At 28.6% G+C, this 13,378-nt stretch overlaps 1 protein-coding gene across 1 annotated transcript in view; it reads right to left on the reverse strand.

Moving 5' to 3' along the window:
• The window catches only part of LOC106684130 (general odorant-binding protein 2), a 17,329-nt gene extending 5,468 nt beyond the window's left edge, over positions 1-11,861 (reverse strand). Inside the window, exons 1-6 of the mRNA XM_014426031.3 lie at positions 11,783-11,861; positions 10,471-10,549; positions 5,936-5,991; positions 4,050-4,085; positions 3,081-3,198; positions 135-205 (exon numbers count right to left, since the gene is read on the reverse strand). Of these exons, the coding sequence (XP_014281517.1) occupies positions 135-205; positions 3,081-3,198; positions 4,050-4,085; positions 5,936-5,991; positions 10,471-10,549; positions 11,783-11,836 (414 nt within the window). The 5' untranslated portion in view covers positions 11,837-11,861. The remainder of the gene's footprint in view (positions 1-134; positions 206-3,080; positions 3,199-4,049; positions 4,086-5,935; positions 5,992-10,470; positions 10,550-11,782) is intronic.
• Between the last annotated feature and the right edge of the window lie 1,517 nt (positions 11,862-13,378).

The raw sequence follows: 13,378 nt of genomic DNA on the forward strand, positions 1-13,378 counted from the left end.
ATATATAGAGAGAGAGAGAGAGAGAGAGAGAGAGACATGATTTCATGGTAAATAGAAAACAGGTATTGGTATTAATCATGAAATTAAGTATTTTCCATTAAATCAACCAAATTTCATTCATCGTTTATACATACCTTATTTGTTTCTTTTATAAAGCAATCGACCAAATCATAAGCGTAATCGCACGCATCCGAATTTTCCTTTACTGTAAAAAATGCATGACATTGTATTAGAATAATGAAAATTTAAAAACTTATTTTGCAGAAATTATATATAAAATGTTTTAGCATATTCAAGTTTATCATTAAAAAACTGAGCAATAAATGAATCATTAAAACAAGTGGGGGATTCTAATCCTAGGTAGTTAGGGGACCTAGGGAGTGAAAATTGTCTAATAGGCTTCTGTTGGTATTTAATAATAACATGTATATTAAAGTAAACGTGGATGATTAATTATTCATTTTCACACCAATAAAAGTCAAAATATTAAGCAATTATTAACCCGTCATTGGTCGCTGCATGAGAATTTCTCTCTCGTTAATTGTTTTTCGAATCTGAAAGCTGCTAGTAGAAGAGGTGGTTCCCATCTTCCTATAATCTGTGGTTCAACGTCTCTTCCTTCTTTACCGCGCCCCCTTCACCACTCTAGCAGCTCTGGGTAAGCGTCCATATGCATTGTATTTCGAGACTATAAGTGTACGTTAGGGTGGTCTTTATAATAAAAATTTGTCTTTATGGGCCGTATGAATACTATTTTTTGTAAATGTCTGGATTATATTCTGGCATTCTAAACAAAAAAGGATTGCCACCAGTGTAAAAGACCGATATGTCATAGTCATATGGTGTTCACTTGCACCGGTTGTGCACATGAGATTTCATCAGACAGAGCAATTTTTTTTAAGATTAGTGTTATGTTCTTATAATATGATATATCTTTATTTTGATTCTTTTTATAACTTTGTCTGTCTAAAATATTATATTATGTTTATTACTATAATTATGTTTTGTTTTTTAATTTTTTAAAACTAGTTTGCTCTTGTAACAATATAAATTTTTTTATACTTGTTATTTTTATGCTTAAATAACCCTAATCTCAATCAAAATTTAATATTTTATTTTATTGATTCTGTAAGTTATTTAATACCTAGAAGTTCATATAGACTATAGTCGGATATCACATTGAAAAGCAGAATATTTAAGCTTTGTGTGTATTCAAGCAAGTATTGATGAACAAAAAGGGATCACGTAAATACTATTCAGGACAACTAAGTTGTAGCTGAATCAACATAATGCAGGTAAAATTTCCATTAAAAATATAGTTTGTTTAACTAAATTTATCGTAAGAGGCCTTACAGGTAGGCCCATAGCGAAAGTTTTAATTTCAATTTAATAAATCACACTTTACTTGTGAATATTTCTCCCAGCCTCCAGTTGGACTAAAGATAATACACTTCAGAAACACTTTTACAATTACATTTTAATTTTTTATTAATGAAGTTGAGGTTTCTTGTGGTATCTGTCTTGACTTGACTTCTGAGTTGCCAAAAAGTTTGGTATGGAGTTAGGTTTCATGGTAAAAGTAAATTTGATTTTTTGAAAAGCTTATAAAAGACAGAAACAGAGGCAATACAAGTTTTGTGGTTTTTTAAGCAAGTTAAACAATTAAACATTGGAAATGATGCTCTTCACCAGATCTGTAAGTACTTAGAGCTAAACAAGAAATTAAAAAGATGATTATAATTTCAACAAATAAAAAAACTTCAATCTTATTGGAATATGACTTCAGTAGTCTGGAGACTATTTAACTAATTTATACTTTATCTGCTTTCCAACCTTTCAAAACCTAAGCGCTCCCATCAATTTCTAACAAGCTCAATTGTTGAAGATCATAGAAAATCATCCTCTCAATAATGCTCCTCAATCTGGGTTTCTAGCAGGGTACTCTTCCCAACCAACTCTTCATTTAATGGTTCATAATCTTAGAATTGACATTGTTACACGATGACGAGATTTTTTCAAGATAATGCTCAACCGCCTGATTGTTCGACAATTAAGGGTACCCACTTCATATAAAGGCTAGATTAGCTCCAGGAAGCATCTAATCCCACAGGGTTGACTAACTACAACAGTAACAGAATAAATAATTGTTTGCCACAACCAGATTTGTCCCCAGGCCAGAAAGTAAGTTGTATTGCACCTTATATTGTGTAAGCATTGATAAGCTACACATTTAGTTTTTAATTTTTTATCTCACTCTTAATAATTACTGTTTTATTTTAACCCAGGACATTTTATGTTAGTTCTTATTATTTATGAATGAATTAAAGGCCTACTTATATAATAATACTTTATATTAAATAAAATAGATCATTTTACTAAATTACGATAATGTACTATGGTAAAAAAATAGACTCAACTTTGTTTTTACGTTAGTACCACTATAAAAATATTACAACACTCATGTAAAAACTCTGGCATTAAACATCTAATCTTCTTCTACCTATTGCAACCAAAGTAATACTAGAAAAAGATTTGACTTTGGGTAGATTGTTTAGTTGTGTAAACAATATGTTATCTAGCAATTTTATTCAAGACTCAAAATTAGTGAAACTAAATAGTTTATAGTGACTAAATTGAAATAATAATTCACTTAATTAGTTATAAGCTTGCTCCTCTGCAAAACATCCCATCAGTTGCACAGTTAAAATAACACTGTTTTCATCTCAACCTTCAGGGTTTTGAAACCACTGAAATTCATTAAAGTTTTATTTTTTATTTCAGTCTTTTATTAAATTTGTAGTAAGAATTTAAGATTTGAAATTGAAACTTGTCGCTTCTCCATAAAATTCCTTTTCTTTTCACATCTCGTTTGTGAAAATCCATGACTTCTGATACTAGATATTAGATACTGATAACTAGATAGAAAAGGGGGTCTATTGCACTGAATTATATACATTAATGATTGAAAATGAAACTTATGTGAGACTGAAAAAGAAATAAGTTCTTATAGTACACTTTTAGTTACAAAACTATTTTGAATCACAAATTTCAGATTTTAACATGGATTATGAATGTTATACCTGTTTTTACACACTCCTTGCCTGCATTTATAAGTGTGTTTTGAACCACTGGGTCATGAAAAAGTTCTTTGATAGCTTCTACTGCATTTTCAAAGTTAAATGTTCCATTATTTTGATACTGAAAATTATTAATTGAGACTGTTAGTTTCTTTAAAATTATAGAATTATTGTTGACTAACTGTATATGTGTATATAATTATTATTTGTCACACCAATTAACAATAAAATAAAAATTTTCAGTTCTGACTTTTTTTTTTATAAATTACATATAATATACATGAAAAGTACTTGAATGGGTCACCCCTCCTGAGGGAAAGCCACATTTCTCTCCTTCCCTGAGAGGAAAATGACATGATGATGCTATTAATAAAGATATAATGATTCTCATTCATATCATAGACACATAAACAGTTTAAAAATATAAATAAAATATGAAATTATCAATTTTTTTATACGACAAAATTTACTTTAATTAAAAAAGCTGCACTCATTTTCACCAATATTTCTTTACTTCTCTTTCCAATATTTTGGTTCATAAACCAGCATCAGGCAAACTGTTATTGAGCATTATTTTTCTTACTGTCCAATCTGGACTGTCATTATTTTTTAGAATAATTACATTCAGTTATTATCAGCTTTAAAATATCATCCTTGTCTTTTATAATTATTTTTCTAAAACATTCATTTTTTCATTGTACAAAAGGAAATCTTCTAGTAATTGAATATTGTACTTATCTATTTGGGGAAAAATGTAAATACTGTACAGAAACAAATAACAGTAGGCCTTAGGATGGCTAAAGATTTGAATCATCAAAGAGGGAAATTAGGAAATGGTGAAATGAGTGCATTATTTTTCAATCTTCTTTTTTTTAATATTTATAGTTTAAATTCATAAACATTATTGGTTATATCTATAAGAAGAGCTCACATGAAAATAATTTAATATTGAAAAGATCATTCAATACTTACAATGCCATATTTCTCATTTATGCATTTCATAACACACTAAAACAAATAAAAATAAAAATTGACATTAAATATAATAGGGAAAAAAAGAGATAAATTATTATAATGTCTGAGAGTGAATTATATATCTATACTTTTTATTTAAATTTTTTTTCTAAAAATACAGCCAGTCATTTGTTGTCGATAGGTCACAGTGATGACTGGGTTACATTTGTTTGATATGAATAAATCCAAAGAAATAATTAAAATAAAATAAACTAATGCTCTTAAGTATAAGATCCCTTAAACCAAGCTGGTCCTCTATGTATTGAGGAAGAAAGGAATCGAGGAGATGCCATCAGTTTGAAATATAATATAATACCTGATTCCAAGGTAAATATTAAATTCTTGTCCTAAGATGTTTTTGAGACTTCTACTGGGTATTATTAGAAAGAGAAATTTCTATGACTACAAAGAGGGTACTCCTTCTTTCTCCAACAAATGTCATTGCTAGCAATTATGAATTTGTCGATATGTTACCAATATCAAAAACCTCTTTCTCCAGGCTACACTACTTCATGATTTTACTGTATCTACAGTTTATGTGAATGCCCTTCATAGGTTCTCAAGCTTGATAAAAATATAAATTCTCTTGAAATTTCTCAGAAAGAAAGAAATTTGAAATGAATTTGTATAAAATCAAATCAAACCCTATGTTCATAAAGGCTATTTATGAAATATCAGTTGTCTAATTGTCAATCAAGTTTTTGATGAATGACTTCTCTTTACCACAGTTCTCTCTTTTTTTTTCTTTTGTAGAGATGATAGTATGAAATATGGTGCTGCATAAAACAATGTACAATGTAAATACAGTTGAAACTGTGTACACCCCTTATAATACAAATTTATGATTGAAACAAAGCTTACAGTAAGATTTATACACTGCCAATTTGCACTCTTATTTCCTGTCTCTAATTTCCCTGTGACCATTGTCTTACTGTAGTTTTGGCACACCTGAAACCCTGGTACACCAAGACAATAGTCAATTCCACAACGTTTATAGTTGTTTCATTATTCTAACGGACCAGTGATATGAAGTTTGTTTATATAAGATGTTCAAAATAATATTTGTTTATGGCATTGAATGTTATGCTTTATGTTGGGTTTTGTCATCATAATAGATCTGATAATAATAGTGAGAATGTTACAACTATTTTTAAGAAGAACAGTTGTTTTTTTTTTTAATAATTTCACTCTATGTCTTGTGTTGAAAATCATTTAAGATAAAATAGTTACAACTGATCACTACTAAATAAATATTTTCTATTAGAATTAATGTCGTAATTAGATGTTCTTTTTTCTTTTATCACTCCTTAGTTGTATATGTTACTCCCTTCAATAAGACATTGATGAAAAATCGATATCTTAAAAATGATTATATTAAGTGTGTGTCTACTTCAGGATATTATGAAGGAGCATTTCCTAAAGGCAATAAAAAAGAAAAAAATTGAATTAATCTACTATAATTTTCAAAACACTTTGATAGCCAAATAGCACTATATTTTGGAGAATAAACTACATACAATAAAATAAACATAACTGTTCAATGTTATTTTCTTCACTTTATTAGGAAGGCTATCTTAAAGTAATGAGAGGAACAAAATTTAAAAAAATATGTCAAAACAATTGAACCAGTCATGTCAAACTTGATGCTTATCATAGATTTATGTATTAATTTAAATTATTATGTTAGTTTAATAACTGGAATATTAACGTTAAATTACAACTCACTCCAAACTCACACAAAATGGACTTAATGATAACTCTAATACTTATTGAAATCTTAGCAATATTTTTGTAATTTTTGTACTTTATAAAATATATTTTAAATGAAATTAGTGTATACATACCTTATGATGTTTTATTCCTTCTGCTGATTTGAAATAAAATAGTTCTTTCATGGCAACTAAAAAAAAAATAAAATAATTAATAAATATTGCCTAAAATATATTTTACTTGAGTAGCTTTTTATATGATCATTTAGAATTACAAACAAATATTTTAACAGTCACCCTATGTCACTTGAGAATATTTAACACTATAAATAGCTTACCTAAAATATTCTGATTCAGTGTCTCTCTTATTCTATTTAAAAAAAAATAATAATTTTTGGTTTTGTTAATTGTCTTCTTCAATCTGAATTCCAATGTTTTACTCTTAATCTATTAGCTATTTCTAATTGATGAAACATTTGAAAAATTGAGGTGTGTATTTTTAAAAGTAATAAATGTGTTATTAATTAGTAAAGCAAACTTGACTATTTCCATTGAAAAATGTTTTTGTTACATATTATTGACTGAGCTATATCAAATATTCATGGAGGTAGTTTAAAATAATTGATGCTATCATGTTTTATTTAGGTTTCAGGACAACTTTAAGTCCCTTCCTCTTTCCTTAAAATATCTTCTCAGGAAATTAATCTAATATGAGCTTGAAAAGTGTTACAGAGAGATCATCTACTTTCCTTGATATTTTTCTTTAAGAAAGGACTGTGATGCCACACCATGAGCTTGGATGACTCTATTTCTCTTATGTAAAGTTATTTTTAAAAGTTCAAATATTTTAAGGAGAGAGCCTTATATGTTAGCCTTATTAATGAAGGAATTGTGTTCACAGATGCACTGTTCACAATACATTCCTTAAATGACTCTTACTGTCTGTGATCTATTATCATGATTATAGATTTCCTTTCTAATAAAAAAATTTAATTGTTTAAACTGGTTTATTTGATTTGGTTATTTGAAACAAAAAAAAAGTGGGTTTATTTTTCATGTGAATCAACATATGATTCTATACATTTGTATCATCCAGCGTTGTTAACCAAGGAATGCAGAAGACAGAGGAGCTCTTTCAACAGATATTTAATCAATTGTTACTTCTTGTACAGCGAGACTCATCTTCAATAATGATCCTTTGTAATCAACTAAGAAACAAAAAAATTAACCCACTCCACCCCTCAAAATTAAAACTTTTTTTTTTTCAAACCATCAGAATATATATAGTTGACAGTATAACTTTAAATATAAGAAGATGGTCAGGGTTGCGGTCAAACAAGAACAAATAGTTTTTAACTATTTTATGTCGGACGTCCCACTTTACAAGCCTTCGTCAGGGCTAAAAAGATACAAAAAACAAGCAAGAACATTACAACAATAAGATGCAATAAAGTAAATTAAGGTAGGATACATATTATGTAAAAATTAAGTGATAAGAAAATTATATATAAATAAAAGGAAGGAAGACATAAAATAGTATTAATATAAAATAAACATGAATAAACAATGATAACTGGAGAATGAAGAAGAAAGTTCAGTATACGACTCCAATGGGAGTCTTGGCCAAAAAAAAAAAAAGTTGAGATTAAGGAAGCGTTGAGTAGTGGAGGGGAGGTAGCCGTTTAACGGTTATATTTCTATTTCAAATAGTCGTCGCGTATACTGGAAGTAGTCATTAAGATATGACGAAAAATGAAAAAATATAAAGAAAGATACAGAAATGTGATAATAATTTTCTATTCAAGGAATAACTGAGTAAAAATAGAATGATACATATCGTCACTAATAATATATACTGAAGAGAATATAGTTAGGGTAGTTAATACAATATAGGATATAATAACAATGGTTGTAAAAGAAGTAAATAAATAATAAGTAAAAGTAAATAAAGAATATAAAAAAAAAAATCTAAACATATGTCGTGAAAAAAATAATTTATCTACACAGATAATAGTAATAGTAAAGATAACAGGAGCAACATGACAAATTTAAAGTGAAATTAGGTAATTTAAAAATCTGAAGTGAAAGTTTACAATATAAAATAAAAATATATATACGTACAAGGTGAGATGTAAATAGAATAAAAATAAGTAATAAAGTATAGAAATGAGTAACAAAATGGATGATAGAATGTTAACAATATAGGTAATGATAATGCTAAGTGAAGTAAGTTAATAGAAACATGTAAAGTAAAAGTTCACAGAAAAAAAAAACTCAACAGAAATATATATTTTTAGAATTTATTTTGTAAAATGTCACGAAAACTGTTAAACTAATTTATTGTGCATTTTTAGTTTAAATTTGAGTTTTTTAAAAATAATTTCTGAAATAAAGTTTTCAAAAACTAAGTTTTCCCCCAAATAACAAGGAATCAGCATTTCCTTTTGTTAAATTTTATGGGAACTGGTATACTTTCGAAGATTATTATTTTAAACTAATTTATGCTGGTATAAGTTTTAAGTTCTAATAGAGATTTGAACGTCTAATAGTTTTTAGATAAAAACTTAAAATTTAAAATTTTATGATAAAATAACCAGATTAAATTTTATCGTAAAATTCGAAATAGAAAATAAAATACCACTTTTTAGATGTAGTTTTGATTAGAAACTTGATGGGGAAAATAGAAACAAAATGGTGGCTAAAACCCATCCATTCTGTGAGATATATGGATTACACTAAAAAGATATAAAATGAATACCAATAAGAATTTAATAAACCGGGTGCTAAAATTAACATGGCCTGAACACCAAAAAATTACAGAAAAAGTACTAGGTCAAAAAAAAAAAACCCATGAAGAAGTAGATATCCTCTTATCAAATGAGTACCCTCATAAACTAAATTGCCAATTATTAAAACAAGCACTAACGTTGACACAATTTAAATCCCAAGTAACTAAAATTGATTTTTTTTTTTGCTGATCCCTCAAAATCGAAATTTTTTTCCGGTCCCACTAAAACAGAAAAACAGAATTAAATTTATAAGTTGCATTACATATGGTTACATAGCTCATATTATATACTACCTTTTTCTACTGTTGGTACTTGAAGGTATATGGTGAAATACTTATCTGATGGATCCGTTCCGTGAGAATTCGATTAGAAATATTTGGTGCTGATGGGCCTCCTCGTAATGATTCAACAAAGAAGAGCCAAAAATAATAGCTATAGACGAAAGATAATTAGTAAATAATAAAAATAGTCAGAAGTCGAAAAAATAGTAGGGGAGAGAGAGGGGGAAAAGAAGAGTGGAGTTAAGGCGTGATGTTTATTCAAAATCGAAATATACTACACCATTCCTTGCATACCAACACTCTCTGGTGAGAACTGCGGCAAGTACTATTTTGGCACCTAGGAAAAGTATCTCGAAAGAAGGGTATATCAACGGAAATATAGTTGTTCCTCTACCACAACAAACCTTAACACACCTCACCACACATTTCAGGCAAAAGGACAAAGATTCAAATCTGATGCAACTAAAATCATACACCTGGAAAGAAAAACTTCAAGAGAAATCTAAAAGAAAAGATCGGGCAAGTAGTTTGAAAGAAAAGCCGTGGATGGTCTTCTTTATTTCCTTCATTATTATCTCCTACACTATCTCATAATATATGATCAACCACTGTCATGGAATAAACATATATGCCAAATTACCAATAATCCATTGCTATTGTCTCACCGTTTCTGTGATTTCGTGATTCTATGCCTCCATAACTCGCCAGCTCCTAGATCCTTCTCTCATCATTATCCATTTAGATTATTGCTACCCTGAATACGGGGTCTTTATTCGAAAAAAATAATATATGGATTATGTTATTACTTGAAACTTAATACTGCATTATAATAACAAGTTATTTGTTTAACGTAAAATATAACAAACTTGTTTTTGAAAAATTTACTTACATAGTAATGGAAGTCTAATTTAGTGATGCTAATTATTAAAATGAAAATAGTTTACACAGTAACAGGGTAGGCTTTGAACTATTTTTTAATTACACCACATTTCTTGCCTAGATTTATGTAGAAGTTCAAAGTTCAGGCTAACCTAGCCTCAATATATACTTTCTTTTCCCTTTAAACTATAAGCAATATTCATATTTGTGCTTAAGTATTGCTAAAGACTCAGAGTATGATAAAATATATTATTATTTTAATTTATTTTTTCAACCAAATTCTTGACTCATTTCTTATGTTGTGTCTGCTCTTATCGAGCCTCCAAGCCCGGAATTTTGCCTTCCCTGCCCCTCCCTTACGGCGGGCTGTCCTAAGGAACTCCTATGTCTCCAGATAATATGACGACCTTTAACATATTTATGGACTTCAATACTTTCTCACTGTCTCTTCTTTGATCCTTTGAAACCAAAACGCCTGTCTACTTTCTTAATCTGTTCACTTCATGCTCCTTACATTTGTTATGTACGTAATTTTAAATATTTAACAATAATTCTTATTTAGTGTAACCCACTTGTTGTTTATGTTTCCAAGAAAAATATAAAAATCTGTTGTTGTATTTATTAACCTCCAGAATAAAATACATCATATTCTATCACAGCTTTAGTAAAAATCGTGATGCTCAAGACGATTCGGTTACTAATAGTATTTATGTTAACTTACGTTCCGGTACATTCCCCTCAGCTTGGCATTCTTCGAAGGTTGCTATCTTAAACCCGAGTGGGTTTTCATTGCTGGAAATCTAAAAGTAGAATCCAATAAAATATTCTGTATAGAGCAAATAAAAACAAGAAATAATTTAAAAATAAAATAAAATATTTTTGTGTATCAAGGCTTATTGTTCGTTTGATTTACATCCCCAGTCAAAGAAATCGCAACAGCTCTTAATTTTATGATTTTTACAGTAAACCACCTTTTATTTTGCTTATAGTATTATAGATTATAGTTAATTGGCATTACCCTACAGTTCCAATACCCAGAAAAGGTACTGAATAACTGTGAGTAATTTAAAACTAGCAAATTCTATCAAAATATATATTTAGAGATATCACAATTTCTTTGTACTATCTAACACAAAGATTATTACTACTAAATGTTAAAATTATGTTACATAAAATTTACCGTCACAATAAATTTAATGTTTTCAAAACATAACAAACCGCATTAACACTCCAGCCCATTCTATTCACATTATTCATATTCTACTCATATGAAATAGATTCAAATGTAAAATGCTCTTATTTGAAAAAAAAAAAAAACAACGATATTATAAGAAGTAATTTAATTTTAAAAAAGAAAAAGACTACGGAAACAATATTATCCGTTCTACAGGACGGGATGTTGTAAGATATTGGTGAGTTCTTAGTAAAGTTGTCTATAATTGATATTTCATTCCACACCATAGGTGAGTGCATGTTAACATGGTGGCAGCTCCTTGCATCTGAGAACTTAAAGATAAATACGGTATGTTAATGAATTTTCATTTATTTATGTACTCAATCATTAATTAGTGAATTTAAATTCTTGAGCTTTGCTGGTGTGTGGATGACACCTGACTACTATTCCAAGTTTCAATATTTATAGGCAACTTCCCTACGATAGGATCCTCTATATTTAAGGAATTGTGAATCAAATTATTTTTCTTTTATTTGTATAATAAATTAATAAACATTGATTCATAATAATTACGTTAACTTTTTGTTTCTTATCCAAACCCACTATCTCACATTTAAGACATAATATTAGATTTCAAAGGAAAGTTTCGGTTCCTGAGTATGCGATAGTTACATAAACCGTTCTAGTCAAATGATGAAAACTGATTAAAGATTTTTCTTTTTCTTTATTATTATTATTTTTTGTTAAATAAATCTTTGGCGACAGAGATGGTTACTTGTCTTCACAGATTACCTATAATACTATAGCTCACTAAATTTATGAAAAGTGTATTCCGAAATGAAAACCTCCAGCTACTTACCCCGAAAACTCCCAAGATACAGGCAGTCAACACCAATAAACACTTCTGAACCATTTTGGATATTTTCTTGAACTGTGGAGTCAAAGTTCATCCCCTCTATATATACTCCCCCACCCACGGTTTTTGCTAATGGCTGAATCACCTTTAAGCAGATTCATTTTATTTTTAATGTATGTTATGGTGTATTAATGAGCTGTTATTTAGTTTGTTAGGTTATTATTGGTCTTATTTGGAATAATTATTTTATAAATAAAATAGTGAGGTCTTTCATTTAAGCATTCATCTCTTCAGAAAAAATATATAATAATAATAATTTAAATATATATAGACATGATATTAATTAATTTTCAGAGGATTTCAAAATTACAGTCATTTATTTAAAATATTTTAAGACTTATTTTTCTTTTCTTAACTTTACCTGCTATAGAATTGCATTTAGCATGCATTATGATGAACTAAAATTGTAGGCTTTAGGAATATTTGAAATTTATTATTTTTAGTTTCAATTCAGAATTCCTTCACTGACGTTAATTTATAAATTATTATAGATTATTTATTTAGTCAACTACTTACGCTTATCCACGCGTTAACGTATTTTTATACGTATGTCTATGTATCAAATACAATTTCTCCAATATAATCCTTGCCGAGTGTGAATTATATAAAATTCAATTACCTAGGTTGGGTTCACCCTGCGTAAAAGTATTTTTCTTGACCTTTATTTTAAAATAAAAAATCGTAGCTATTAAAAGATACTAAAATGTTTTTGCGAGTTCAATGGGCAAGATGCTAGTTTTAACAGTTTCAGAGCTGTATACTCAGACATCTCAGATATATATATATATATATATATATATAAGAGAGGAATATGGAATGAAACGCTTGAAGTACTCGCAAAGACTGATCTATTTGCGGAGCCTGTCCGTCTATAAATATACACAATCGATCAGATATAGACCAGTCAGCTGACAGTCCGTAACTCCCCTCCACCAGTTCACGAACAATCCTCGTAAATTCTATTATACACAAATGAAAAAGATATATCCAATTAAAATATAATAACAATAATTGAGATAGATACAAATAAAATTAAAATACAATAAAAAAGATAAAAATACAAAAATTGGATTCAAAATAACAGCACTATATATATATAATAAAAAAAAAAATAGACAAATCAAACAACAAAAAAAGTACACTTTCAAATAAATCATTATTAACTCTCTAAAATGAACAGCATGTAAAAGAAAATTACTCCGGTATCTAAAGTTCCCGGGTTTCGGCACCAGTCATCTTTTACCGAAGTAAAATAAAAATAATAGGATAGAGAGGAATGTGGAATGAAAGTACTCTTGAGCTTGAAGTACTCTCAAAGACTGATCTATTTGCGGAGCATGTCCGTCTACATATGTATATGTATATGTATACATATACATTCGATCAGCTGATATAGACCTGTCAGCTGACATTCCGTAACTTTTATATATATATACACACAAGATCAGCTTAAAGACTACTTTATTTCTCCTTTTAATCCTCTATATATACATTTATGCAGTGTTTACATAGGTCCCTAGATATTAGTGGAGATAACAA

The sequence above is a fragment of the Halyomorpha halys genome, unplaced genomic scaffold, assembly GCF_000696795.3.
Source record: "Halyomorpha halys isolate HHAL.00 unplaced genomic scaffold, Hhal_1.1 Scaffold29.1, whole genome shotgun sequence".
NCBI classification, from domain to species: Eukaryota; Metazoa; Arthropoda; class Insecta; order Hemiptera; family Pentatomidae; genus Halyomorpha; species Halyomorpha halys.